Source organism: Dendrobates tinctorius, unplaced genomic scaffold (genome assembly GCF_039654945.1).
Source record: "Dendrobates tinctorius isolate UK_male_01 unplaced genomic scaffold, ASM3965494v1 ptg000070l, whole genome shotgun sequence".
NCBI classification, from domain to species: Eukaryota; Metazoa; Chordata; class Amphibia; order Anura; family Dendrobatidae; genus Dendrobates; species Dendrobates tinctorius.
In genome coordinates this window covers 99,408,247-99,436,022 of record NW_027361738.1, presented here as the reverse complement: position 1 = coordinate 99,436,022, position 27,776 = coordinate 99,408,247, and the positions used below count along the sequence as shown (strand labels likewise).

Below are 27,776 nucleotides of genomic sequence, written 5' to 3'. Positions count from 1 at the left end.
GCGCTTGAACCCTAGACAGGCTAGGTGGGCCTTGTTTTTTACACGTTTTCATTTTGTGGTTTCTTTTCTTCCTGGAACTAAGAATGTCAAGGCAGACGCCCTCTCTAGGAGCTTCTTTGCTGATTCTCCTGTGGTGACCAAGCCTGCTACCATCTTAGGCGAAGGGGTAGTTCTTTCTGCCATCTCGCCCGATTTGAGACATGCTCTGGAAGAGTTCCAGGAGGACAAACCTGAGCGTTGTCCCAGTGGAAAGTTGTATGTTCCTGACCAGTGGAAGAAGAGAGTGATGTCTGAAGTTCATTGCTCTGCTTTGGCTGGTCATCCAGGTATTTTTGGTACTAGAGATATGGTGAGTCGGTCTTTTTGGTGGCCCTCCTTGTCTCGTGATGTCAGGAATTTTGTGCAGTCCTGTGGGACGTGCTCCCGGTCTAAATCGTGTTCTCGCTCTAGTGGGTTGTTGATGCCTTTGCCTGTCCCCAAGAGGCCATGGACCCATATTTCAATGGATTTCATCTCTGATATGCCTGTCTCTCAAAGGATGACTGTTATTTGGGTGATTTGTGATAGGTTCTCTAAGATGGTTCATCTTGTACCACTCCCTAAGTTGCCGTCTTCCTCTGAGTTGGTGCCCCTGTTTTTACAACAGGTGGTTCGCTTGCATGGGATTCCTGAGAACATTGTATCTGACAGAGGAGTCCAGTTTGTGTCTAGATTTTGGAGAACTTTCTGTTCCAAGCTGGGAATTCAGTTGTCCTTCTCCTCTGCTTTTCACCCTCAGACCAATGGGCAGACAGAGAGAACAAACCAGACCTTGGAGTCATATTTGAGATGTTTTATTTCTGCTGATCAGGATGATTGGGTTTCATTTTTGCCCTTGGCCGAATTTGCTTTAAATAATAGAGCTAGTTCTGCCACTTTGATGTCACCTTTTTTTTGTAACTTTGGGTTTCATACTCGATTTTCTTCAGGGCAGGTAGAGCCCTCTGCCTGCCCAGGTGTTGACACTGTGGTGGAGAGAATGCACCAGATCTGGGACCAAGTGGTGGATAAGTTATCTCTCTCCCAGGAAAAGGCCCAGTGGTTTTCCAACCGACATAGGACCATTGGTCCCCAGTTTAAGGTTGGTGATATGGTGTGGTTATCATCAAAAATATTGCTATGAAGGTGGCTTCTCCTAAGTTTAAGCCTAGATTTATTGGACCTTACAAGATTTTGGAGATTATTAATCCGGTCTCTTTTCGTTTGGCTCTTCCTGTCACATTTAAAATCCATAATGTGTTCCATAAATCTTTGTTGAAGAGGTTTGTTGAACCTGTTTTTCCGGGGGTGGCACCTCCAGACCCTGTATTGGTTGAAGGTAACATGGAATATGAGGTAGAGAAAGTACTGGATTCCCGTCTGGCTAGACGGAGACTCCAGTATTTGGTTAAGTGGAAGGATTATGGTCAGGAGGATAATTCCTGGGTCTCTGCCTCTGATATTCATGCCAAAAGATTGGTGCGTGCCTTTCGTCGGGCTCACCCTGATCGCCCTGGTGGCGTGGTTGAGGGTTCGGTGACCCCTCCTCAAGGGGGAGGTACTGTTGTGAGTTCATTTTCCCCTTCACTACTGAGGCCCGAGGAACTCCCTCTTCTGGTAAAGAAAGGTAGTGAGCCTGATTATCAAACACCTGAGTCTGATGATGACTGGCTGAGTGGAGTTACTGACTGGATATAAGGCTGCCGACGCCCTTCTGCCCTGCGGGTGATTTCTCTGTGGGATCCTTGGAGACCAGTCTGAATTCCTGCTCCTCTAAAGCTAAGTTTTCTGCTCGGCTTTTTGCATTTGTGCTTAGACTTTGTTTTGCTTTGTTTTTCTGGATTTCTGCCATTCCCTGCTGGGGTGTGCTGAATTCCTTTAGCTCTGTCTTCTAAAAATACCTGAGTGTTGATTTAGTTTTTGAAGCCTAGCTGCTTCAGGGTCTTTTTCATATCAGCTTGTTGGCTTATGTCTTTGATAGGGTTTTGGCAGATTGCAGACAGCAACCTTCCTTTCCTGTTCTGTTTAGCTAGCTTGGGCCCCATCGTTTGCTCAGCCTATCTTTCTATCTGTGTGAGTGTTTTTTCATCTTGCTTCACCGTCATTATATGTCGGGGGCTGCCTTTTACTTTGGGGTCTGCTCTGGGGCAGTTTAGATTTCCTTTTCTGTCTTTAGGCTATTTAGCGCTCCGGCTGTGATCGAGGGGTCTAGGGCATCGTAGGAACCCCCCACGGCTACTGCTAGTTGTGTTGATAGGTTCAGGGGTCTGCAATCTGATAGTTGCCAACTTCTCTGGTTTTCTGGACGTAGCTTCTATTTTTGTGTCTGCCTCCTACGGTGACTCAATCATAACATGGGACATAATAAAGGCCACTTTGGCCCGGTCAGAGGGATTAAGAACCCCCTGCAGAAAACCGCGGCGGCTTGGCGAGGCGGGGCACCGAGAGAGCTGTAGACACGGGGGGAGGAGTCGGGATCGCGGCGGCAGACTGGAGGACCGACAAGCAGCTATCAAAGGAGGCCATGTAACTCAGAATATGTGCTTGAGTATCTCGTTGCTGACCCAGCTCCTGTTGAAGACTGGCCAGTTGAGTGGCATTTCCAGGATCAGCCACCTGCAGGGCCGACAAATGGGTGTCCATAGACTTCATGACGGACATGATGCGTTCCTGATTCTCCCGCAAAAACAGCAGCTCCTTTTGGGTAGCAGCAGTAGTATTGGCGGAGTCCATGGCCTGATCGTACTGTTACCACGGCTGGTCAGGAGACAAATCTCCAGGAGTGGACCCTCTGGACCGTGGCACCGAGGGGCCCCGGGCGAGCTGCCAGGTGGAGCCGACCCCTATACAGGGATCGTTAGGAGCAGGCCCAGGGATTCGGGTACCACGATAGCCGGTACCGAAAGGGGCGGCTCAGGACAGACTGGAGTAGGAGTGCGGGACTGAAGCGTAGACAACAGAGCGGGATCACTGGAGACTGGACCGGAGTAGAACTGCAGGACTGGAGCATAGACAACAGGACGGAGCAGGAACACGGGAGGCAGGACTGGAGTAGGACTGTAGGACTGGAGTGTGGATAGCAGGATGGAGCAGGAACACCAGAGGTAGGACTAGAGTAGGACTGAAAGACTGGAGTGTGGATAGCTGGATGGAGCAGGAACACCGGAGGCAGGACTGGAGTAGGACTGAAGGACTGGAGTGTGGATAGCAGGATGGAGCAGGAACACCGGAGGCAGGACTGGAGTAGGACTGAAGGACTGGAGTGTGGATAGCAGGATGGAGCCACAGAGCACCGGACTGCGGGGCTACTGCAGGGACCACGGAAGACAGGACTGCGAGGCTATTGCAGGAATCACTGAAGACAGGACGGCGAGACTGCAGAGAGCACACGAGATAGCACGGCCCAATGTGCTAGCAAACACAACGATCAGGCGCCTCCCTCAGGGGGGAACGGCCTGATATGGCCTTGTCAGGTCTGCCATTGGTCCGTAGGTGCTTCCGGGTCAGGGCATTGCCGGAGCACAAGTAACAGGAGGGAGGCGCTGCCTATGGCGTATGCGCATTGAATGCAGAGACCCCGTCGAGCCGTGAGCCTGTCAGAAGGGACCGCCGTGGCTGTCAGGCGGCGGGGGGCTGCGGCGTGGGAGCGGAGGCCGGGTGAGTATGCGGAGGCGGCGTGACAGTGTCCTACGCATTCCTTGCCCCTCGTGTTCTGCACATTCCCTGCCCTTCGCGTCCTGCACATTCCCTGCCCCTGGCGTCCTTCACGTTCCCTGCCATCCTGCACGTTCCCTGCCATCCTGCACGTTCCCTGCCCCTCGTGTCCTGCACGTTCCCTGCCCCTCGCATCCTGCATGTTCCCTACCCCTTGTGTCTTGCACATTCTATACCCCTTGCGTCCTGCACATTCCCTGCCCCTCGCGTCCTGCACGTTCCCTGCCCCTCGCGTCCTGCACGTTCCCTGCCCCTCGCGTCCTGCACGTTCCCTGCCCCTCGCGTCCTGCACGTTCCCTGCCCCTGCGTCCTGCACGTTCCCTGCCCCTCGCATCCTACACGTTCCCTGCCCCTGGTGTCCTGCACGTTCCTTACCCCTCGTGTCCTGTACGTTCCCTGCCCCTTGCGTCCTGCACATTATTGCCCCTCATGTACTGCCCATTCCTTGCCCCTGGCGTCCTGCACATTCCCTGCCTCTGGCGTCCTGCACATTCCCTCCCATTAGTGTTCTGCACATTCCCTGCTTCTGGCGTCCCACACTTTCCCTGCCCCTTGCGTCCTGCACATTCCCTGATCTCACGTTGTGTTGCTTTCTTGCAGGTAGAGGGAAGTCATTCAGGCTGAAGTTTCCTGCGCTGCTGACTCTGACAGGCAGTAAGCAATCTCTGCCGCAGGAGGACCCGGATGTCGTGGTGGTCGACTTCTCCAAGCACAGCAGCGACTCTATGGCCCTAGAAGACATGACCATCGCTCAGGTGGATAACTGTGTGGGCTCGCGCCCAGAGGACCAGCAGGCACTGATCGGCAGCATCGAGCCCAAGAGGGAAGAAGATGGCAGCAAAGACCCCACAGTGCCGTCCTCTCCCCGGGCAGACAAGGACCACCTGAACCTGGACATGTCCTTCTCTAACTGTAGCCTGACCCGCAGCCGCTCTCGGGAAAGCTTCTACAGCATTCGCAGGGCCTCCTCCGTGGACGACATCGAGGCCATGAAGGTCGACTTGGACAAGAAGTTTCGGAAGCGTAATTCTAGCACAGGTAGGATGTCATGTCATGCAGGTGGCCTGTGGGGGGCGCAGTCTGTGCTGTGCTGAGATCAGGGGCTCCCAGTAATTGTGCCCCGACACTGCTTGTCTCTCTGACATCTGCCTCCGTGTAGGAGGTCAGATGTCAGACATCCCACCAGAATCATGTCCAGTGAGACTGATCCATAACAGTGGCGGCCAGAGTCGCCCCGCCATAACAGTGGCGGCCAGAGTCCCCCCCCATAACAGTGGCGGCCAGAGTCCCCCCCCATAACAGTGGCAGCCAAAGTCCCCCCCATAACAGTAGCGGCCAGAGTCCCCCCCCCATAACAGTGGCGGCCAGAGTCCACCCCCATAACAGTGGCGGCCAGAGTCGCCCCGCCATAACAGTGGCGGCCAGAGTCCCCCCCCCATAACAGTGGCGGCCAAAGTCCCCCCCCATAACAGTGGCGGCCAGAGTCCCCCCCCCATAACAGTGGCGGCCAGAGTCCCCCCCCCATAACAGTGGCGGCCAGAGTCCCCCCCCCATAACAGTGGCGGCCAGAGTCCCCCCCCCATAACAGTGGCGGCCAGAGTCCCCCCCCCATAACAGATGCGGCCAGAGTCCCCCCCCATAACAGTGGCGGCCAGAGTCCCCCTCCCATAACAGAGGCGGCCAGAGTCCCCCCCCATAACAGTGGTGGCCAGATTCCGCCCCACATAACAGTGGCTGTCATAGCGCACCCATAACAATGGGACAGTCAGAGCACCCCCATAACAGAGGCAGTCAGAGTGCTCCCATAACAGTGGCACTCAGTGACCCCCAAAACTCTTATGTTGTCAGCCCCTCTTTCAGGTTGTTAGCCTGTCGATCATGTTGTCAGCCCCTCGGTCATGTTGTCAGCCGCTCGTTTATTTTGTCAGCCCCTCTGTCACGTTGTCAGCCCCTTTGTCATGTTGTTAGTTTCTCTGTCATGTTGTCAGCCCCTCTGTCATGTTGTCAGCCCCTCTGTCATGTTCTCAGCCCATCGGCCATGTTGTCAGCCCCTCTGTCATGTTGTCAGCCCCTCTGTCATGTTGTCAGCCCCTCTGTCATGTTGTCAGCCCCTCTGTCATGTTGTCAGCCCCTCTGTCATGTTGTCAGCCCCTCTGTCATGTTGTCAGCCCCTCTGTCATGTTGTCAGCCCCTCTGCCATGTTGTCAGCCCCTCGGCCATGTTGTCAGCTCATCAGCCATGTTGTCAGCCCTGTTGGTCAGGTTGTCAGTTCCTCTGTCATGTTGTCAGCCGCTCGTTTATTTTGTCAGCCCCTCTGTCACGTTGTCAGCCCCTTTGTCATGTTGTCAGCCCCTCTGTCATGTTGTCAGCCCCTCTGTCATGTTGTCAGCCCCTCTGTCATGTTCTCAGCCCATCGGCCATGTTGTCAGCTCATCAGCCATGTTGTCAGCCCTGTTGGTCAGGTTGTCAGTTCCTCTGTCATGTTGTCAGCCCATCGGCATGTTGTCAGTTCCTCTATCAGGTTGTCAGCCCCTCGGTCAGGTAGTCAGCCCCGTTTTTCCTGCTGTCCATCTCTACCCTCCACCTCTCGTCTTCATCCATCTGTAATAACCCAGAACTATAAACCCTGCTCGCTCCGCCTGGCATAAAACCAGATAATTAATGGCTCTGTGGAGCCTAAATGCCCGGGGACTGAGCCAGTTAGGAGGACTGATTACACGGATCAGACACTGCGAGCGAGCAGTCCGGCTAATCCTGTTGCCCCCTAATTAATTGGTCGCCTCATGTTTCTGTCTGGTTGTAATTAAGCCTACGCTGGCAGAGAGATGAGATCCGGACCCCACATGTACTGTCACACTGGGGCAGATTTACGGTGATTCAGCAGATGTGAAGGGACCTCACTGGCGTATATGGCGCCTCCTCTGCACCTGTCAGGTATAACATAGAATCACTGCACGTACTAGGCTCCAGCCACATAACGTGTTGCACACTGCTCAACAACATTGCATTTAGCCACTAAACACCTAATTCTCCAATCCACCCAGTTGTTTAAGGAAAAGGTCCAGAGGCGAAGCAAGGGGAAGTCAAACAGGTGGTTGCCCTGGCAGCCTGCTGCAAGAACGCATCTTTGTTGTATTCATGCACTGGTGGCCAGTGAGCTGAACAGATAAAGCAGCCAGAGACATCTCAGTCTCTGTCAGCAGCTGCTATACGGTGTTCAGACATTGAGATGAGTCTATCACTGGCTGCAGCGCTCTGCATAGACAGCACTCGAGATGATGAAATATAATAAAGCCAGTCTTGGCATCTCAGTCACTGCCTATGCAGAGTGCAGTACAGGCAGCCCTCTGAAAAGGCAGCAATTGAGATGACACAGGCTGAGCAAGACAATAAAGGAGAATCAGGGACTCGCTGAAAATGTGTCCTCTGTTAAAAACAAACAAAAAAAAAAAAAACCAGTATGATACATTTTTCCAACACTAACTACAGTTTGGACTGTTGTTAGGAAGAAGGTTAGGCCTATGGTTAGGAAGAGGATTGATTAGAAGAGGGTTAGGGCTGTAGTTAGGAAGAGGATTAGGGCTGGGTTTAGGAAGAAGGTTAGGCCTATGGTTAGGAAGAGTATTGATTAGAAGAGGGTTAGGGCTGTAGTTAGGAAGAACATTAGGGCTGGGTTTAGGAAGAAGGTTAGGCCTATGGTTAGGAAGAGGATTGATTGGAAGAGGGTTAGGGCTGTAGTTAGGAAGAACATTAGGGCTGGGTTTAGGAAGAAGGTTAGGCCTATGGTTAGGAAGAGGATTGATTAGAAGAGGGTTAGGGCTGTAGTTAGGAAGAACATTAGGGCTGGGTTTAGGAAGAAGGTTAGGCCTATGGTTAGGAAGAGTATTGATTAGAAGAGGGTTAGGGCTGTAGTTAGGAAGAACATTAGGGCTGGGTTTAGGAAGAAGGTTAGGCCTATGGTTAGGAAGAGGATTGATTGGAAGAGGGTTAGGGCTGTAGTTAGGAAGAACATTAGGGCTGGGTTTAGGAAGAAGGTTAGGCCTATGGTTAGGAAGAGGATTGATTGGAAGAGGGTTAGGGCTATGGTTAGGAAGAGGATTAGGACTATTATTAGGAAGAGGGTTAGGGCTATGGTTAGGAAGAGGGTTAGGGCTATGGTTAGGAAGAGGGTTAGGGCTGGAATAACAAAATAGATACATGGAAAGGTAATACAATATAAAAAGTAAAACTAATACAGTAGTGTCCAAAATACTAGCCATCCAATGTAACTAACCAGATTAATCACTGTTTTTGATAGAAAATTATATTACCACATGCCAAACCATTTACCAGTTGGTGCTGTAGATTCTAAGAAAACCATCAGACTCCGCATCCATGATCTGCAGGTTTCTGAGTCTGTGTATTAGAATAATTAATTGAAAGGTGGTGTGTTCACAATAATAGTATTGTGGAGATCAATCAGTGAGGTCAATCATTCTGTGAAGAAACAGGTGTGAATCCGGTGGCCCTTATCTAAGGGTGAAGCCAGGACATGTTTTACATGCATTTTTTCTTGAAAGTCGGAGAAATGTGAGTCGTTGGAGACATTGTTCAGAAGAACAAGGTACATTGATTAATAAAGAAGAGCAGACAATGATCGGCTGTTCAGCTATAATGATCTCCAATGCTTTATAATGGAAAGCCAAACCGGAGAGACGTGGAAGAAAGCGGAAGACGACCATTCTAATGGATGAAAGAATAGCCAGAATGGCAAAGGCCCAGCCGATGATCGGCTCCAGGATGATCACAGACAGTCTCACGTTACCTGTGATCGGCTCCAGGATGATCACAGACAGTCTCACGTTACCAGTGATCGCCTCCAGGATGATCACAGACGGTCTCACGTTACCTGTGATCGGCTCCAGGATGATCACAGACAGTCTCGCGTTACCTGTGATCGGCTCCAGGATGATCACAGACGGTCTCACGTTACCTGTGATCGGCTCCAGGATGATCACAGACAGTCTCACGTTACCTGTGATCGGCTCCAGGATGATCACAGACAGTCTCACGTTACCAGTGATCGGCTCCAGGATGATCACAGACAGTCTCACGTTACCTGTGATCGGCTCCAGGATGATCACAGACAGTCTCACGTTACCAGTGATCGGCTCCAGGATGATCACAGACAGTCTCTCGTTACCTGTGATCGGCTCCAGGATGATCACAGACAGTCTCACGTTACCTGTGATCGGCTCCAGGATGATCACAGACAGTCTCACGTTACCTGTGATCGGCTCCAGGATGATCACAGACAGTCTCTCGTTACCTGTGATCGGCTCCAGGATGATCACAGACAGTCTCACGTTACCAGTGATCGGCTCCAGGATGATCACAGACAGTCTCTCGTTACCTGTGATCGGCTCCAGGATGATCACAGACAGTCTCACGTTACCTGTGATCGGCTCCAGGATGATCACAGACAGTTTCACGTTACCAGTGATCGGCTCCAGGATGATCACAGACAGTCTCTCGTTACCTGTGATCGGCTCCAGGATGATCACAGACAGTCTCACGTTACCTGTGATCGGCTCCAGGATGATTACAGACAGTCTCACGTTACCAGTGATCGGCTCCAGGATGATCACAGACAGTCTCACGTTACCTGTGATCGGCTCCAGAATGATCACAGACAGTCTCACGTTACCAGTGATCGGCTCCAGGATGATCACAGACAGTCTCTCGTTACCTGTGATCGGCTCCAGGATGATCACAGACAGTCTCACGTTACCAGTGATCGGCTCCAGGATGATCACAGACAGTCTCTCGTTACCTGTGATCGGCTCCAGGATGATCACAGACAGTCTCACGTTACCTGTGATCGGCTCCAGGATGATCACAGACAGTCTCACGTTACCAGTGATCGGCTCCAGGATGATCACAGACAGTCTCTCGTTACCTGTGATCGGCTCCAGGATGATCACAGACAGTCTCTCGTTACCTGTGATCGGCTCCAGGATGATCACAGACAGTCTCTCGTTACCTGTGATCGGCTCCAGGATGATCACAGACAGTCTCACGTTACCAGTGATCGGCTCCAGGATGATCACAGACAGTCTCACGTTACCAGTGATCGGCTCCAGGATGATCACAGACTCTCGTTACCTGTGATCGGCTCCAGGATGATCACAGACAGTCTCACGTTACCTGTGATCGGCTCCAGGATGATTACAGACAGTCTCTCCTTACCTGTGATCGGCTCCAGGATGATCACAGACAGTCTCACGTTACCTAATCTCTTACCAAGAAGTCCCCGCAAAGTCCCACTGATAAAAAAAAAGACATGTACTGAAGCGGGTACAATGTGCCAAATAACGCAACTGGCCTAAAGAGAAATGGAGAAAATTGTTCTTTTTGGGGCCAAAGGCCGCAGACAGTCGTCAGACGACCCCCAAACTCTGCATTCAGCCACAGTACCCTCTGCAGACAGTGAAGCATGGTGGAAGCATCATGATATGGGCATGTGTCTCTTACTATGGTGCCAGACCTATTTACCGCATACCAGGGGATCATGGACCAGTCTGCAGATATTACAATACTTGAAGAGGTCATGTTGCCTTACACTAAAAAGGATATGTCCTTGAAATTGGGGTTTCACCAAGACAACGACCCCAAACACACCAGTAAATGAGCAAATCTTTGGTTCCAGTCCTACACAATTGAGGTTATGGAGCGGCCGGCCATATCCCCGGACCTTAATCTGATAGAACACTTGTGTCATATCTGAGACAAAGCCAGCAAATGCCAAAAACTTGTGGGATGTAGTCCAAGCATCCTGGGCTGGAATAACAGGAGACCGGGGCCAGAAGATGGTGACTCTATGGAACATAGATGTGAAGCCATTCTAAAAAACTGTGGGTAACAACTAATAGGTCAGTGATTCACAGGAACGATAAATCCACACAAAAAAATACATATTGTGAGTCTGTAAAGACAAATGCAGACACTGCTGTTTTGTAGAACAGACAATGTTCATTATTATTTTCTGTAAAGTGGTCAAAAATTATCTACATTTCTCTTCGTGTTGTGAAGTAGAAAACAGCAGGCAATGTTCCCAATGATGGAAATAAAAACTAGGAGAAAGATTATGTGATTATCTCCTGTTTTGGAACACACGGCTATTATTTTGAACACTACTGTATGATAAAGGTCTTTTTATTTTAAGACATTTTAAGCTGGATTTCATCATAGGTGATAGATTTATTCCTCCAATGTTGTTGGAGTACTGTCATACAATCGGGGCCCCTCTTCTTCCTCAAAGTGCTCTTCCTTTTTTGGATAATCACCTTGATCGGTGACATGGATCTTACTCCTGTTTGGTTGAACCCTTTATCTTCTGCACAGGTGCCATGAACAACGTGCGGGTGAATCTTCTGAACTCGACATCCGACTCCGACCTTATGAAGTACAGGACAATCAGTAAGATCCCGCAGATAACCCTCAACTTTGTGGACTTTAAGGGAGACTCATTCCTCACGTCGCCTTCCAACGAAAAGGAGATTATTGCTCCGTCGAAGCTGAAGGACCGAACCCACAATGTGACGGAGAAGGTCACACAGGTAAGATGCTGATGTACCCTGTTACGTGGAACCCTGACAACCAATTGAATAGCTGGTCGTTGTTTATACTTCATATACTTGGTGGGGTCCACGCACTGAGGATGCTCCAAATGTCAGATTGATGGGTCTGGTAGCACTTCCAGGCCCTGCAGTGAGAAAGATCACCGTATCTTCACACTACGGGGTTTCTCCTTTGACTTCACTGATGTTGTCAGCATCTTCATTCTACTGATCTATGAAGGTCATAAAGGCCAAATCACTCCTAGTATGAAGACACAAGAGGAGTCCACATGATCAGGAGCTGGTCCTGTAGGAGAAGAGAATCCCATCGTCTGTAGGAGATGAGGACCCCAGGAGTGATAGGAGACGAGGACCCCATCATTTGTGTGAGACAAGGACCCCTTCATTTGTTGGAGACGAGGGACTCATGTTCCGTAGGAGATGAGGGCCCCATCATCTGTAGGAGACAACAGCCTCATCATCCGTAGAGGAAACGAGAGCCCCATCATCCGTAGGAGTCGAGAGCCCCATCATCCGTAGGAGACGAGAGCCCCATCATCCATAGGAGACGAGAGCCCCATCATCCGTAGGAGACGAGAGCCCCATCATCCGGAGGAGACGAGAGCCCCATCATCCGTAGGAGACGAGAGCCCCATCATCCGTAGGAGACGAGAGCCCCATCATCCGTAGGAGTCGAGAGCCCCATCATCCTTAGGAGACGAGAGCCCCATCATTTGTAGAGGAGACGAGAGCCCCATCATCCGTAGGAGACGAGGGCCCCATCATCCGTAGGAGACGAGAGCCCCATCATCCGTAGGAGACGAGAGCCCCATCATCCGTAGGAGACGAGAGCCCCATCATCCGTAGGAGTCGAGAGCCCCATCATCCGTAGGAGACGAGAGCCCCATCATCCGTAGGAGACGAGAGCCCCATCATCCGTAGGAGACGAGAGCCCCATCATCCGTAGGAGACGAGAGCCGCATCATCCGTAGGAGTCGAGAGCCCCATCATCCGTAGGAGACGAGAGCCCCATCATCCGTAGGAGACGAGAGCCCCATCATCCGTAGGAGACGAGAGCCCCATCATCCGTAGGAGACGAGAGCCCCATCATTTGTAGAGGAGACGAGAGCCCCATCATCCGTAGGAGACGAGGGCCCCATCATCCGTAGGAGACGAGAGCCCCATAATCCGTAGGAGACGAGAGCCCCATCATCCGTAGGAGACGAGAGCCCCATCATCCGTAGGAGACGAGAGCCCCATCATCCGTAGGAGACGAGAGCCCCATCATCCGTAGGAGTCGAGAGCCCCATCATCCGTAGAGGAGACGAGAGCCCCATCATCCGTAGGAGACGAGAGCCCCATCATCCGTAGAGAAGACGAGAGCCCCATCATCCTTAGGAGACGAGAGCCCCATCATCCGTAGAGGAGACGAGAGCCCCATCATCCGTAGAGGAGACGAGAGCCCCATCATCCGTAGAGAAGACGAGAGCCCCATTATCCGTAGAGGAGACGAGAGCCCCATCATCCGTAGTGGAGACGAGAGCCCCATCATCCGTAGCGGAGACGAGGGCCCCATCATCCGTAGGAGACGAGAGCCCCATCATCCGTAGGAGACGAGAGCCCCATCATCCGTAGGAGTCGAGAGCCCCATCATCCGTAGAGGAGACGAGAGCCCCATCATCCGTAGGAGACGAGAGCCCCATCATCCGTAGAGAAGACGAGAGCCCCATCATCCTTAGGAGACGAGAGCCCCATCATCCTTAGGAGACGAGAGCCCCATCATCCGTAGAGGAGACGAGAGCCCCATCATCCGTAGAGGAGACGAGAGCCCCATCATCCTTAGGAGATGAGAGCCCCATCATCCGTAGAGAAGACGAGAGCCCCATTATCCGTAGAGGAGACGAGAGCCCCATCATCCGTAGCGGAGACGAGAGCCCCATCATCCGTAGCGGAGACGAGGGCCCCATCATCCGTAGAGGAGACGAGAGCCCCATCATCCGTAGAGGAGACGAGAGCCGAATCATCCGTAGAGGAGACGAGAGCCCAATCATCTGTAGAGGAGACGAGAGCCCCATCATCCGTAGAGGAGACGAGAGCCCCATCATCCGTAGAGGAGACGAGGGCCCCATCATCCGTAGAGGAGACGAGGGCCCCATCATCCGTAGAGGAGACGAGAGCCCCATCCTCCGTAGAGGAGACGAGAGTCCCATCATCCGTAGAGGAGACGAGAGCCCCATCATCCGTAGAGGAGATGAGATCCCCATCATCCGTAGAGGAGATGAGATCCCCATCATCCGTAGAGGAGATGAGATCCCCATCATCCGTAGAGGAGATGAGATCCCCATCATCCGTAGAGGAGATGAGATCCCCATCATCCGTAGAGGAGATGAGATCCCCATCATCCGTAGAGGAGATGAGATCCCCATCATCCGTAGAGGAGACGAGGGCCCCATCATCCGTAAAGGAGACGAGGGCCCCATCATCCGTAGAGGAGACGAGATCGCCATCATCCGTAGAGGAGATGAGGGCCCCATCATCCGTAGAGGAGACGAGATCGCCATCATCCGTAGAGGAGACGGGGGCCCCATCATCCGTAGAGGAGACGAGGGCCCCATCATCCGTAGAGGAGACGAGGGCCCCATCATCCGTAGAGGAGACGAGAGCCCCATCATCCGTAGAAGAGACGAGAGCCCCATCATCCGTAGAGGAGACGAGGGCCCCATCATCCGTAGAGGAGACGAGGGCCCCATCATCCGTAGAGGAGACGAGAGCCCCATCATCCGTAGAAGAGACGAGAGCCCCATCATCCGTAGAGGAGACGAGGGCCCCATCATCCGTAGCGGAGACGAGGGCCCCCTCATCTGTAGAGGAGACTAGAGCCCCATCATCCGTAGAGGAGACGAGAGCCGAATCATCCGTAGAGGAGACGAGGGCCCCATCATCCGTAGAGGAAACGAGATCCCCATCATCTGTAGAGGAGACGAGATCCCCATCATCCGTAGAGGAGACGAGGGCCCATCATCCGTAGAGGAGACGAGGGCCCCATCATCCGTAGGAGACAAGAGACCATCATCTGTAGGAGACGAGGGCCCCATCACCTGTAGGAGACGAGAGTCTGAAATTAGATTTACTGTTTGCAGAACTAAAACATAAAAAATAAATTACAGCCCCCAGCTCACACTTCTCTGAAGTATTAGACCCCGTCCCCCCGGCCCGCGGGCATTTGTCACACTTCAGTCATGTGATTGGCCGCAGACTCAGCCGCTTCCTTCAGAGACGAGAGTCCAATGTTCTTTTCAAGGTTCTCACTAAAGATGAATATTGAGGCGCGGCGTCTGGTTTGTGCTCTGCACCGCCGATTCTGAGGATTTATAACTAATGGGCAGTCGCCATGAAATCGATGAACTGAGTACACAGTGTAGTGGAGGACGGTGCGCTGCTGCGGTGCGGCACATTCATCACTGTGTCACAGCTCCGCGCTTCAGTTCTTCGCCATATTCATGGTCTCTGTTTCCTGTCAGTGAATAGATGTTCGCTCATTTGCAGCGCACCGTCACTCCACAGTTTTCCTGGGTTGTTCTGTGCACTATTGTCCAGAGATTTTCTGATTTGTCCGTAGTAGTTTTCCTGCCTTGCTTCTCTATACCGTCCCTGTTATTAGTGTCTTCATTTTTCTGCTTTGTTTCTCCATAGTTTTCCCAGTGTGCGTCTCCTTTTTATGTCTGGAACAGTTCCTGAAGTTCCTGTAATTTATTGCCTGTAGTTTTTTTGGATTGTTCTTATTTCTATACCTATTTCTTTTCATTTTTGCACTTTTTTGGTTCTCCAGAATTTACAGAGGTGTTTATCAACATTATCCTTATTTTGCTTCTCCGTCGTATTCCCAACGTGGTTGGTTCTCCATTGCCTTCCAAGTTTGACTCTACAGAGTTTTCCCAGTTTGGTTCTCCATTATCACAGCGGAAATTTAAATGGTTCCTCAGCGCCGACCAATTCACCATGCGGTCTCTCCTTGCCGCAGGCCGTTCCGCTAAAGTTTGTTTCCTCCTGCACCCCCCTGCACACTGCTACCGCATGGTGTTTCCATCTGGCCTCAAGGGGGCCTGGTCGGTCTCTGCAGGAATTTAACCCTGCTGTGTCCTTCAGAGATCTTGTTCTATGATCTTGTCTATCACATCAGCAGGTTCTATTTAAGGCAGCTCCTCGCACCCTTCCTTGTCCAAATGTTTTTTCCTACCCCGTTTGATTTTTTTCCTGCTCTCCTGTAGTCTGATTCTCGTTGCCAAGTTTTCCATCTTGCCTGACCTCTCCGTTCCTGACCCCGGCTATTCACATTGATCCTGTGCTGCCTGCCTCGACCTCGGACCATTTGACCATACGTTGTCTTTGCCCTCCTGTACTGCACCTCGGACCCTCTGGTCAGCTGCTGCAGCCCTGGAGTGGCACCTGGTGACTACCACCAGACAAGGCTAACCTAACCACCAGAGGCTCTAGTGAACACCACGTAGTCTCTTAGTCACGCCCCTCCACTGCAAGCCCAGCCCATGATGCACTGGGTCCAAATTCACCAGCGTTACATCCAAAACCTTTCCAATTTGGTTTTGCTTAGTTTTCCCAGTTTTGTTTTCCATAGTTTTTCCAGCTTGGTTCTCCTTAGTTTTCTTTCTCAGTTTCGTTCTTCTTAGTTTTCCCAGTTTGGTTCTCCAGAGTTTTCCCACTTTGATTCTCGATAGTTGTTCCAGTTTGATTCTCCATAGTCTTTCCAGTTTGATTATCCATAGAGTTTTCCCAGTTTGGTTCTCCAGAGTTTTCCCACTTTGATTCTCCATAGTTGTTCCAGTTTGATTCTCCATAGTCTTTCCAGTTTGATTATCCATAGAGTTTTCCCAGTTTGGTTCTCCAGAGTTTTCCCAGTTTGGTTCTCCAGAGTTTTCCCAGTTTGGTTCTCCAGAGTTTTCCCAGTTTAATTCTCCATAGAGTTTTCCCAGTTTGGTTCTCCAGAGTTTTCCCAGTTTGGTTCTCCAGAGTTTTCCCAGTTTGGTTCTCCAGAGTTTTCCCAGTTTGGTTCTCCAGAGTTTTCCCAGTTTGGTTCTCCATAGTTTTCCCAGTTTAATTCTCCATAGAGTTTTCCCAGTTTGGCTCTCCAGAGTTTTCCCAGTTTGATTCTCCATAGAGTTTTCCCAGTTTGGTTCTTCAGAGTTTCTCCAGTTTGGTTCTCCATAGTTTTCCCAGTTTGATTCTCCATAGTTTTCCCAGTTTGGTTCTCCATAGTTTTCCCAGTTTGATTCTCCATAGTTTTCCCAGTTTGATTCTCCATAGTTTTTCCAGTTTGGTTCTCCAGAGTTTTCCCACTTTGATTCTCCATAGTTTTCCCACTTTGATTCTCCATAGTTTTTCCAGTTTGATTCTCCATAGTTTTCCCAGTTTGATTCTCCATAGAGTTTTCCCAGTTTGGTTCTTCAGAGTTTCTCCAGTTTGGTTCTCCATAGTTTTTCCAGTTTGATTCTCGATAGTTTTCCCAGTTTGGTTCTCCATAGTTTTCCCAGTTTGATTCTCCATAGAGTTTTCCCAGTTTGGTTCTTCAGAGTTTCTCCAGTTTGATTCTCCATAGTTTTTCCAGTTTGATTCTCCATAGTTTTCCCAGTTTGGTTCTCCATAGTTTTCCCAGTTTGATTCTCCACAGTTTTTCCAGTTTGATTCTCCATAGTTTTTCCAGTTTGGTTCTCCAGAGTTTTCCCACTTTGATTCTCCATAGTTTTCCCACTTTGATTCTCCATAGTTTTCCCACTTTGATTCTCCATAGTTTTCCCACTTTGATTCTCCATAGTTTTCCCACTTTGATTCTCCATAGTTTTTCCAGTTTGATTCTCCATAGTTTTTCCAGTTAGATTATCTATAGAGTTTTCCCAGTTTGGTTCTCCAGAGTTTTCCCAGTTTGGTTCTCCAGATTTTCCCAGTTTGGTTCTCCAGATTTTCCCAGTTTGGTTCTTCAGTTTCTCCAGTTTGGTTCTCCATAGTTTTCCCACTTTGATTCTCCATAGTTTTCCCAGTTTGATTCTCCATAGTTTTTCCAGTTAGATTATCTATAGAGTTTTCCCAGTTTGGTTCTCCAGAGTTTTCCCAGTTTGGTTCTCCAGATTTTCCCAGTTTGGTTCTTCAGAGTTTCTCCAGTTTGGTTCTCCATAGTTTTCCCAGTTTGATTCTCTATAGTTTCTCCAGTTTGATTCTCCATAGTTTTCCCAGTTTGATTCTCCATAGTTTTTCCAGTTTGGTTCTCCAGAGTTTTCCCACTTTGATTCTCCATAGTTTTTCCAGTTTGATTCTCCATAGTTTTTCCAGTTTGGTTATCCAGATATTTTCCAGTTTGATTCTCCAGAGTTTTCCCACTTTGATTCTCCATAGTTTTTCCAGTTTGATTCTCCATAGTTTTTCCAGTTTGATTCTCCAGAGTTTTCCCACTTTGATTCTCCATAGTTTTTCCAGTTTGATTCTCCATAGTTTTTCCAGTTTGATTCTCCATAGTTTTTCCAGTTTGATTCCCCATAGTTTTTCCAGTTTGGTTTTCCAGAGTTTTTCCAGTTTGATTCTCCATAGAGTTTTCCCAGTTGAGTTTTCTGGGCATGGTTCTATATAGTTTCCAGTTTTATTCTTTTTCAAGTCTTGTTCTTATTAGTTTTATGGGGATGTGCCTCGCTATGACTCCTATTGATAAGCTTGGTCATTAGTTTACACCTTCCGTTTCCTAATATTCAGCATTCCTAATATTCAGCATTCCTAATATTCAGATTCCTCGGCTCCCAGGAGATCTCCTATCGCCCGTGTTATGGATGGAATGGCTGTCTTCCAGGTGGTTGGGGCTGGGAATTCTCTACTAGAAGGAGCGAAAACCCCAGGTGTCTCCTCCCGGGGGAGTCTTTCTCGGAAAGCAGTACATTAAATAGTAAATGTCTTCTCCATTTCGTCTGCATCATGAATATTCATAGATGAACTTTCTGTCCTTGGAAACAAGGGACAAAAATCAGTGCAGAGCAATAGACCAAACCGAGACCGTGCCCAGGGTCAGACCACCGCTGATCGTCCAGAGCCGTCTGACGAACACAACATCCTGTACAGATGTGTCCAACATCAACTGGCCTAGAGACATAGGGGATCTCTGTAAGGTTATTATAGGTGTAGAGACATGGGGGGTCACTGCAGTGTTATCATAGGGGTAGCAATATGGGGGATCTCTGTAGGGTTATTACAGGTGTAGAGACATAGGGGTCTCTTTAGTGTTATTATAAGGGTAGAGACATGGGGGCGTCTCTGTAGTGTTTATATAGGTGTAGAGACATGGGGGTCTCTGTAGTGTTATTACAGGTGTAGAGACATGCAGGGGGTCTCTGTAGTGTTATTACAGGTGTAGTAACATGGGGGTTTCTAGTGTTATTATAAGGGTAGAGACATGGGGGCGTCTCTGTAGTGTTTATATAGGTGTAGAGACATGGGGGTCTCTGTAGTGTTATTACAGGTGTAGAGACATGGGGGTCTCTGTAGTGTTATTACAGGTGTAGAGACATGCAGGGGGTCTCTGTAGTGTTATTACAGGTGTAGAAACATGGGGGTCTCTGTAGTGTTATTACAGGTGTAGAAACATGGGGGTCTCTGTAGTGTTATTACAGGTGTAGAGACATGGGGGTCTCTGTAGTGTTATTACAGATGTAGAAACATATGGGGGTCTCTGTAGTGTTATTACAGGTGTAGAGACATGCAGGGGGTCTCTGTAGTGTTATTACAGGTGTAGAAACATGGGGGTCTCTGTAGTGTTATTACAGGTGTAGAGACGTCGGGGGTCTCTCTAGTGTTATTACAGGTGTAGAGATATGCAGGGGGTCTCTGTTGTGTTATTGCAGGTGTAGAGACGTCGGGGGTCTCTCTAGTGTTATTACAGGTGTAGAGACGTCGGAGGTCTCTCTAGTGTTATTACAGGTGTAGAGACGTCGGGGGCCTCTAGTGTTATTACAGGTGTAGAGACGTCGGGGGTCTCTAGTGTTATTACAGGTGTAGAGACGTCGGGGGTCTCTGTAGTGTTATTACAGGTGTAGAGACGTCGGAGGTCTCTCTAGTGTTATTACAGGTGTAGAGATGTCGGGGGTCTCTGTAGTGTTATTACAGGTGTAGAGACATGGGGGTCTCTCTAGTGTTATTATAGGTGTAGAGATGTCGGGGGTCTCTAGTGTTATTACAGGTGTAGAGACATGGGGGTCTCTGTAGTGTTATTACAGGTGTAGAGATATGCAGGGGGTCTCTCTAGTGTTATTACAGGTGTAGAGATATGCAGGGGGTCTCTGTTGTGTTATTGCAGGTGTAGAGACGTCGGGGGTCTCTCTAGTGTTATTACAGGTGTAGAGACGTCGGAGGTCTCTCTAGTGTTATTACAGGTGTAGAGACGTCGGGGGTCTCTAGTGTTATTACAGGTGTAGAGACGTCGAGGCTCTCTGTAGTGTTATTACAGGTGTAGAGACGTCGAGGCTCTCTGTAGTGTTATTACAGGTGTAGAGACGTCGGAGGTCTCTCTAGTGTTATTACAGGTGTAGAGACGTCGGAGGTCTCTCTAGTGTTATTACAGGTGTAGAGACGTCGGGGGTCTCTAGTGTTATTACAGGTGTAGAGACGTCGGAGGTCTCTCTAGTGTTATTACAGGTGTAGAGACGTCGGGGGTCTCTAGTGTTATTACAGGTGTAGAGACGTCGAGGCTCTCTGTAGTGTTATTACAGGTGTAGAGACGTCGGAGGTCTCTCTAGTTTTATTACAGGTGTAGAGATGTCGGGGGTCTCTGTAGTGTTATTACAGGTGTAGAGACGTCGGAGGTCTCTCTAGTGTTATTACAGGTGTAGAGACGTCGGGGGTCTCTAGTGTTATTACAGGTGTAGAGACGTCGAGGGTCTCTGTAGTGTTATTACAGGTGTAGAGACGTCGGAGGTCTCTCTAGTGTTATTACAGGTGTAGAGATGTCGGGGGTCTCTCTAGTGTTATTACAGGTGTAGAGCTATGCAGGGGGTCTCTGTTGTGTTATTGCAGGTGTAGAGACGTCGGGGGTCTCTCTAGTGTTATTACAGGTGTAGAGACGTCGGAGGTCTCTCTAGTGTTATTACAGGTGTAGAGACGTCGGGGGCCTCTAGTGTTATTACAGGTGTAGAGACGTCGGGGGTCTCTAGTGTTATTACAGGTGTAGAGACGTCGGGGGTCTCTGTAGTGTTATTACAGGTGTAGAGATGTCGGGGGTCTCTGTAGTGTTATTACAGGTGTAGAGACATGGGGGTCTCTCTAGTGTTATTATAGGTGTAGAGATGTCGGGGGTCTCTCTAGTGTTATTACAGGTGTAGAGACATGGGGGTCTCTGTAGTGTTATTACAGGTGTAGAGACGTCGGGGGTCTCTAGTGTTATTACAGGTGTAGAGACGTCGAGGGTCTCTGTAGTGTTATTACAGGTGTAGAGACGTCGGAGGTCTCTCTAGTGTTGTTACAGGTGTAGAGATGTCGGGGGTCTCTCTAGTGTTATTACAGGTGTAGAGCTATGCAGGGGGTCTCTGTTGTGTTATTGCAGGTGTAGAGACGTCGGGGGTCTCTCTAGTGTTATTACAGGTGTAGAGACGTCGGAGGTCTCTCTAGTGTTATTACAGGTGTAGAGACGTCGGGGGCCTCTAGTGTTATTACAGGTGTAGAGACGTCGGGGGTCTCTAGTGTTATTACAGGTGTAGAGACGTCGGGGGTCTCTGTAGTGTTATTACAGGTGTAGAGACGTCGGCGGTCTCTCTAGTGTTATTACAGGTGTAGAGATGTCGGGGGTCTCTGTAGTGTTATTACAGGTGTAGAGACATGGGGGTCTCTCTAGTGTTATTATAGGTGTAGAGATGTCGGGGGTCTCTCTAGTGTTATTACAGGTGTAGAGACGTCGGGGGTCTCTGTAGTGTTATTACAGGTGTAGAGATATGCAGGGGGTCTCTCTAGTGTTATTACAGGTGTAGAGATATGCAGGGGGTCTCTGTTGTGTTATTGCAGGTGTAGAGACGTCGGGGGTCTCTCTAGTGTTATTACAGGTGTAGAGACGTCGGAGGTCTCTCTAGTGTTATTACAGGTGTAGAGACGTCGGGGGTCTCTAGTGTTATTACAGGTGTAGAGACGTCGAGGCTCTCTGTAGTGTTATTACAGGTGTAGAGACGTCGGAGGTCTCTCTAGTGTTATTACAGGTGTAGAGACGTCGGAGGTCTCTCTAGTGTTATTACAGGTGTAGAGACGTCGGGGGTCTCTAGTGTTATTACAGGTGTAGAGACGTCGGAGGTCTCTCTAGTGTTATTACAGGTGTAGAGACGTCGGGGGTCTCTAGTGTTATTACAGGTGTAGAGACGTCGAGGCTCTCTGTAGTGTTATTACAGGTGTAGAGACGTCGGAGGTCTCTCTAGTGTTATTACAGGTGTAGAGACGTCGGGGGTCTCTAGTGTTATTACAGGTGTAGAGACGTCGAGGCTCTCTGTAGTGTTATTACAGGTGTAGAGACGTCGGGGGTCTCTAGTGTTATTACAGGTGTAGAGACGTCGAGGCTCTCTGTAGTGTTATTACAGGTGTAGAGACGTCGGAGGTCTCTCTAGTGTTATTACAGGTGTAGAGACGTCGGAGGTCTCTCTAGTGTTATTACAGGTGTAGAGACGTCGGAGGTCTCTCTAGTGTTATTACAGGTGTAGAGACGTCGGGGGTCTCTAGTGTTATTACAGGTGTAGAGACGTCGGAGGTCTCTCTAGTGTTATTACAGGTGTAGAGACGTCGGGGGTCTCTAGTGTTATTACAGGTGTAGAGACGTCGAGGCTCTCTGTAGTGTTATTACAGGTGTAGAGACGTCGGAGGTCTCTCTAGTGTTATTACAGGTGTAGAGACGTCGGGGGTCTCTAGTGTTATTACAGGTGTAGAGACGTCGAGGCTCTCTGTAGTGTTATTACAGGTGTAGAGACGTCGGGGGTCTCTAGTGTTATTACAGGTGTAGAGACGTCGAGGCTCTCTGTAGTGTTATTACAGGTGTAGAGACGTCGGGGGTCTCTAGTGTTATTACAGGTGTAGAGACGTCGAGGCTCTCTGTAGTGTTATTACAGGTGTAGAGACGTCGGAGGTCTCTCTAGTGTTATTACAGGTGTAGAGACGTCGGGGGTCTCTAGTGTTATTACAGGTGTAGAGACGTCGAGGCTCTCTGTAGTGTTATTACAGGTGTAGAGACGTCGGGGGTCTCTAGTGTTATTACAGGTGTAGAGACGTCGAGGGTCTCTGTAGTGTTATTACAGGTGTAGAGACGTCGGAGGTCTCTCTAGTGTTATTACAGGTGTAGAGACGTCGGGGGTCTCTAGTGTTATTACAGGTGTAGAGACGTCGGAGGTCTCTCTAGTGTTATTACAGGTGTAGAGACGTCGGGGGTCTCTAGTGTTATTACAGGTGTAGAGACGTCGAGGCTCTCTGTAGTGTTATTACAGGTGTAGAGACGTCGGGGGTCTCTAGTGTTATTACAGGTGTAGAGACGTCGAGGCTCTCTGTAGTGTTATTACAGGTGTAGAGATGTCGGAGGTCTCTCTAGTGTTATTACAGGTGTAGAGACGTCGGGGGTCTCTAGTGTTATTACAGGTGTAGAGACGTCGGAGGTCTCTCTAGTGTTATTACAGGTGTAGAGACGTCGGGGGTCTCTAGTGTTATTACAGGTGTAGAGACGTCGAGGCTCTCTGTAGTGTTATTACAGGTGTAGAGACGTCGGAGGTCTCTCTAGTGTTATTACAGGTGTAGAGATGTCGGGGGTCTCTGTAGTGTTATTACAGGTGTAGAGACGTCGGAGGTCTCTCTAGTGTTATTACAGGTGTAGAGACGTCGGGGGTCTCTAGTGTTATTACAGGTGTAGAGACGTCGAGGGTCTCTGTAGTGTTATTACAGGTGTAGAGACGTCGGAGGTCTCTCTAGTGTTATTACAGGTGTAGAGATGTCGGGGGTCTCTCTAGTGTTATTACAGGTGTAGAGATGTCGGGGGTCTCTCTAGTGTTATTATAGGTGTAGAGACATGGGGTTCTCTGTAGTGTTATTATAGGTGTAGAGACATGGGGGTCTCTCTAGTGTTATTATAGGTGTAGAGACATGTGGGGGTCTCTAGTGTTACTACAGGTGTAGAGACATAATGGGGGTCTCTTTCAGCTCACCTCCCATGCAGGGTCCTCTATAAAGAGACATTTTCTGTCGTTTTGATGGAAGAAGGAATGGTTTAAGAACAGTGACATTTTTTCCCACTAGAAAGTGTTATTTTAGTCTTTTTATAGAAAGGGTCTGCGCTGCGCTCGCTTCCTTATTAGGCTGTGCTGCGTCGTGCCTCTGCGCAGTCATGGGTTAAGTTTCCGTCTCTTAGTCTTGGTCACATCCAGTTTGGACCCAGACGGAGAACAGAACACGTCTCGGACCACAATGTGAGATGGATATGAGATGACCGCCCCCCGGTGAGCTGACCTGGGAACTGCACTCGTCCCAACCAGAATGAGAGTCCCGGGGGTACGTACTGTCCGGCAGGATACTCATTATGTATAATCATAGATTTCCTGCGCGGTCCTGTAATAGGAGCCACTGGGGTAACAAGTCCGTCCATGACATTTCTTCCTCCTGAATATTCCCCCATCAGCTGTGAGTGATATTATTGAGAAATGGCAGGAGCCGCAGCAACTCAGCCATGAAGTGGAGACCCCCGTTAGGTTACAGAGTGGTGAGCCGAGTGCGGAGGAGCAGAGGGGAGAAGAGTAACAACCGGTCTGCTGCCCCCATAACTGCAGAGTCCAGACCCCCTCTGGTATCAGCACAAACACTGCGCCCCAGCCGGGAGCTTCATGGCTGAGCAGCTGCATGCAGCCGTACATCACCAAGCACAATGGCGAGCGTCGGATGGAGTGATGTAAAGCCGCCACCACTGGACTCTGGAGGAGACGTGCTCTGTGCAGTGACGGATCGCACGTCTCTATCTGCGTCTCATAGAAGAGTCTGGGTTTGGTGGTTCCAGGAGGACGTTACCCCCTGACTGCATTGTGACCCCTGTACAGATGGTGGAGGGGGATAATGCTGTGTGCTGTTATCAGGGGGCGGCCGCGGACCCTCAGCTCCAAAAAAGGAAAATCATCATCTCCAGCTCAAGACATTGTGAACAATTGTAGCTTCTGCTTTGTGGGAACAGTTTGGGGAAGACCTTTATCTGCTCCCCATGACGAGGCTATGGGGGCACAGACTTTTCTCTATGTTATGTCTATGGGTGTAGGATGGGAGGTCAGACTATGGGGGGCACATACTTTTCTCTATATTATGTCTATGGGTGTAGGATGGGAGGTCAGACTATGGGGGGCACATACTTTTCTCTATATTATGTCTATGGGTGTAGGATGGGAGGTCAGACTATGGGGGCACATACTTTTCTCTATATTATGTCTATGGGTGTAGGATGGGAGGTCAGACTATGGGGGGCACATACTTTTCTCTATATTATGTCTATGGGTGTAGGATGGGAGGTCAGACTATGGGGGGGGCACAGACTTTTCTCTATATTATGTCTATGGGTGTAGGATGGGAGGTCAGACTATGGGGGGCATAGACTTTTCTCTATATTATGTCTATGGGTGTAGGATGGGAGGTCAGACTATGGGGGGCATAGACTTTTCTCTATATTATGTCGATGGGTGTAGGATGGGAGGTCAGACTATGGGGGGCACATACTTTTCTCCATATTATGTCTATGGGTGTAGGATGGGAGGTCAGACTATGGGGGGCACCTACTTTTCTCTATATTATGTCTATGGGTGTAGGATGGGAGGTCAGACTATGGGGGGGGCACAGACTTTTCTTTATATTATGTCTATGGGTGTAGGATGGGAGGTCAGACTATGGGGGGCATAGACTTTTCTCTATATTATGTCTATGGGTGTAGGATGGGAGGTCAGACTATGGGGGGCACATACTTTTCTCTATATTATGTCTATGGGTGTAGGATGGGAGGTCAGACTATGGGGGGCACATACTTTTCTCTATATTATGTCTATGGGTGTAGGATGGGAGGTCAGACTATGGGGGCACATACTTTTCTCTATATTATGTCTATGGGTGTAGGATGGGAGGTCAGACTATGGGGGGCACATACTTTTCTCTATATTATGTCTATGGGTGTAGGATGGGAGGTCAGACTATGGGGGGGGCACAGACTTTTCTCTATATAATGTCTATGGGTGTAGGATGGGAGGTCAGACTATGGGGGGCATAGACTTTTCTCTATATTATGTCTATGGGTGTAGGATGGGAGGTCAGACTATGGGGGGCATAGACTTTTCTCTATATTATGTCGATGGGTGTAGGATGGGAGGTCAGACTATGGGGGGCACATACCTTTCTCCATATTATGTCTATGGGTGTAGGATGGGAGGTCAGACTATGGGGGGCACATACTTTTCTCTATATTATGTCTATGGGTGTAGGATGGGAGGTCAGACTATGGGGGGGGGCACAGACTTTTCTTTATATTATGTCTATGGGTGTAGGATGGGAGGTCAGACTATGGGGGGCATAGACTTTTCTCTATATTATGTCTATGGGTGTAGGATGGGAGGTCAGACTATGGGGGGCATAGACTTTTCTCTATATTATGTCGATGGGTGTAGGATGGGAGGTCAGACTATGGGGGGCACATACTTTTCTCCATATTATGTCTATGGGTGTAGGATGGGAGGTCAGACTATGGGGGGCACATACTTTTCTCTATATTATGTCTATGGGTGTAGGATGGGAGGTCAGACTATGGGGGGGCACATACTTTTCTCCATATTATGTCTATGGGTGTAGGATGGGAGGTCAGACTATGGGGGGCACATACTTTTCTCTATATTATGTCTATGGGTGTAGGATGGGAGGTCAGACTATGGGGGCACATACTTTTCTCTATGTTATGTCTATGGGTGTAGGATGGGAGGTCAGACTGTGGGGGGCACAGACTTTTCTCTGTATTATGTCTATGGGTGGTCAGACTATGGGAGGGGGCACATACTTTTCTCCATATATTGTAGATACTACGTATCCTGCTCTGGAGCTCGGTGACCGGGGCTGTGATGAGCCGTAAATCGTGATATCACCAGTGAAGGGGTCTAGTGAGCGGGTGAATAAAGCACGGGGTGCCGGTGTATGGAGCATAGGTGGGTAAGGATGCGTGACTGAGTAGGACGCCGTGGGTGGTATACCATGGGTGGGTGAGTAGAGTGTGTTGTGGTTTTTGGGTGGGTGAAGCCTAGCGGCTCGGTGTGTGGCACCAGATGTCTCAGTCTGGCGCTGTCCAGCGTTCGCCGGCTGCAGTGATGTGTAAGTGATGGACACCGGATCGTTAGCAGCAAGGACACATCAACCCTGGATCCGATCTGCCTTCCCGTCTAATTAATGAGCGCCGCTCCCGCCAGCTCCCGGCTCCTCGCTGTCTCCTAGCAGGGTGTCACCGGTCTCCTCCGTGCGTCGTGTGATCTTCAATAGTAGACACCGCCGCCCGGTCCACTAGCTTTACTACGTAGACCGTGTCAGTAGAGAGGCTCCGACCGCGGTGTCCCCCCCGGCGTCACTCACAGCTGATAATCCACAAGATGTAATTAGTCGGGAAGCCACATCCACACAGACAAGGAAATGAAATGAGCTGCGTCACTGCCACAGGGTCCCATTAACCGGCCGCAGAGCGTGCGTCAGAGCCGTCGTCAGGAGGTCATGTACCGGCCTGTGACCCTGACACTGTATCACCGAGGTCACTGATCATTTCATCTATTGTTGCCAGGACCCCTGTACATGGCACTGTGGCATGTAAAAGTTTGGGCACCCTTGGTCAAAATTAGTGTGTGTATTTTGCCTAAAATGCAAAGGAAATGTGTCATCTGTAACTTTAGGCCTTTTAGAGATCATTTCATCCTCAACGTGGTTAACTGTTCACAATAACAGTAATTTTGACCAGGGGCGCCCAATCTTTTACATGCCACTGTATTTAGGATTTTATACACATAACACTGAGTAGAGTATACAGTGCTGGGAGTACTGGAGTGCAGCGGCAGCGTGAGCAGTGCTTGGAGCGCAGCGGCAGCGTGAGCAGTGCTTGGAGCGCAGTGGCAGTGTGAGCAGTGCTTGGAGCGCAGTGGCAGTGTGAGCAGTGCTTGGAGCGCAGTGGCAGTGTGAGCAGTGCTTGGAGGCAGCGGCAGCGTGAGCAGTGCTTGGAGCGCAGCGGCAGTGTGAGCAGTGCTTGGAGCGCAGTGGCAGTGTGAGCAGTGCTTGGAGGCAGCGGCAGCGTGAGCAGTGCTTGGAGGTAGTGGCAGCGTGAGCAGTGCTTGGAGGCAGTGGCAGCGTGAGCAGTGCTTGGAGCGCAGTGGCAGCGTGAGCAGTGCTTGGAGCGCAGTGGCA

The 27,776-nt window shown here is 49.8% G+C and overlaps 1 protein-coding gene across 4 annotated transcripts in view; it reads left to right on the top strand.

Annotated features, from left to right (window-relative positions):
* Positions 1 to 27,776, top strand: part of KCNH2 (potassium voltage-gated channel subfamily H member 2) — a 316,360-nt gene that overhangs the window by 139,356 nt on the left and 149,228 nt on the right. For all 4 annotated transcript variants that reach the window (XM_073582209.1, XM_073582210.1, XM_073582208.1 and 1 more), the window contains 2 exons: positions 4,337 to 4,770; positions 11,116 to 11,330. In XM_073582209.1, the coding sequence (XP_073438310.1) occupies positions 4,337 to 4,770; positions 11,116 to 11,330 (649 nt within the window). The remainder of the gene's footprint in view (positions 1 to 4,336; positions 4,771 to 11,115; positions 11,331 to 27,776) is intronic.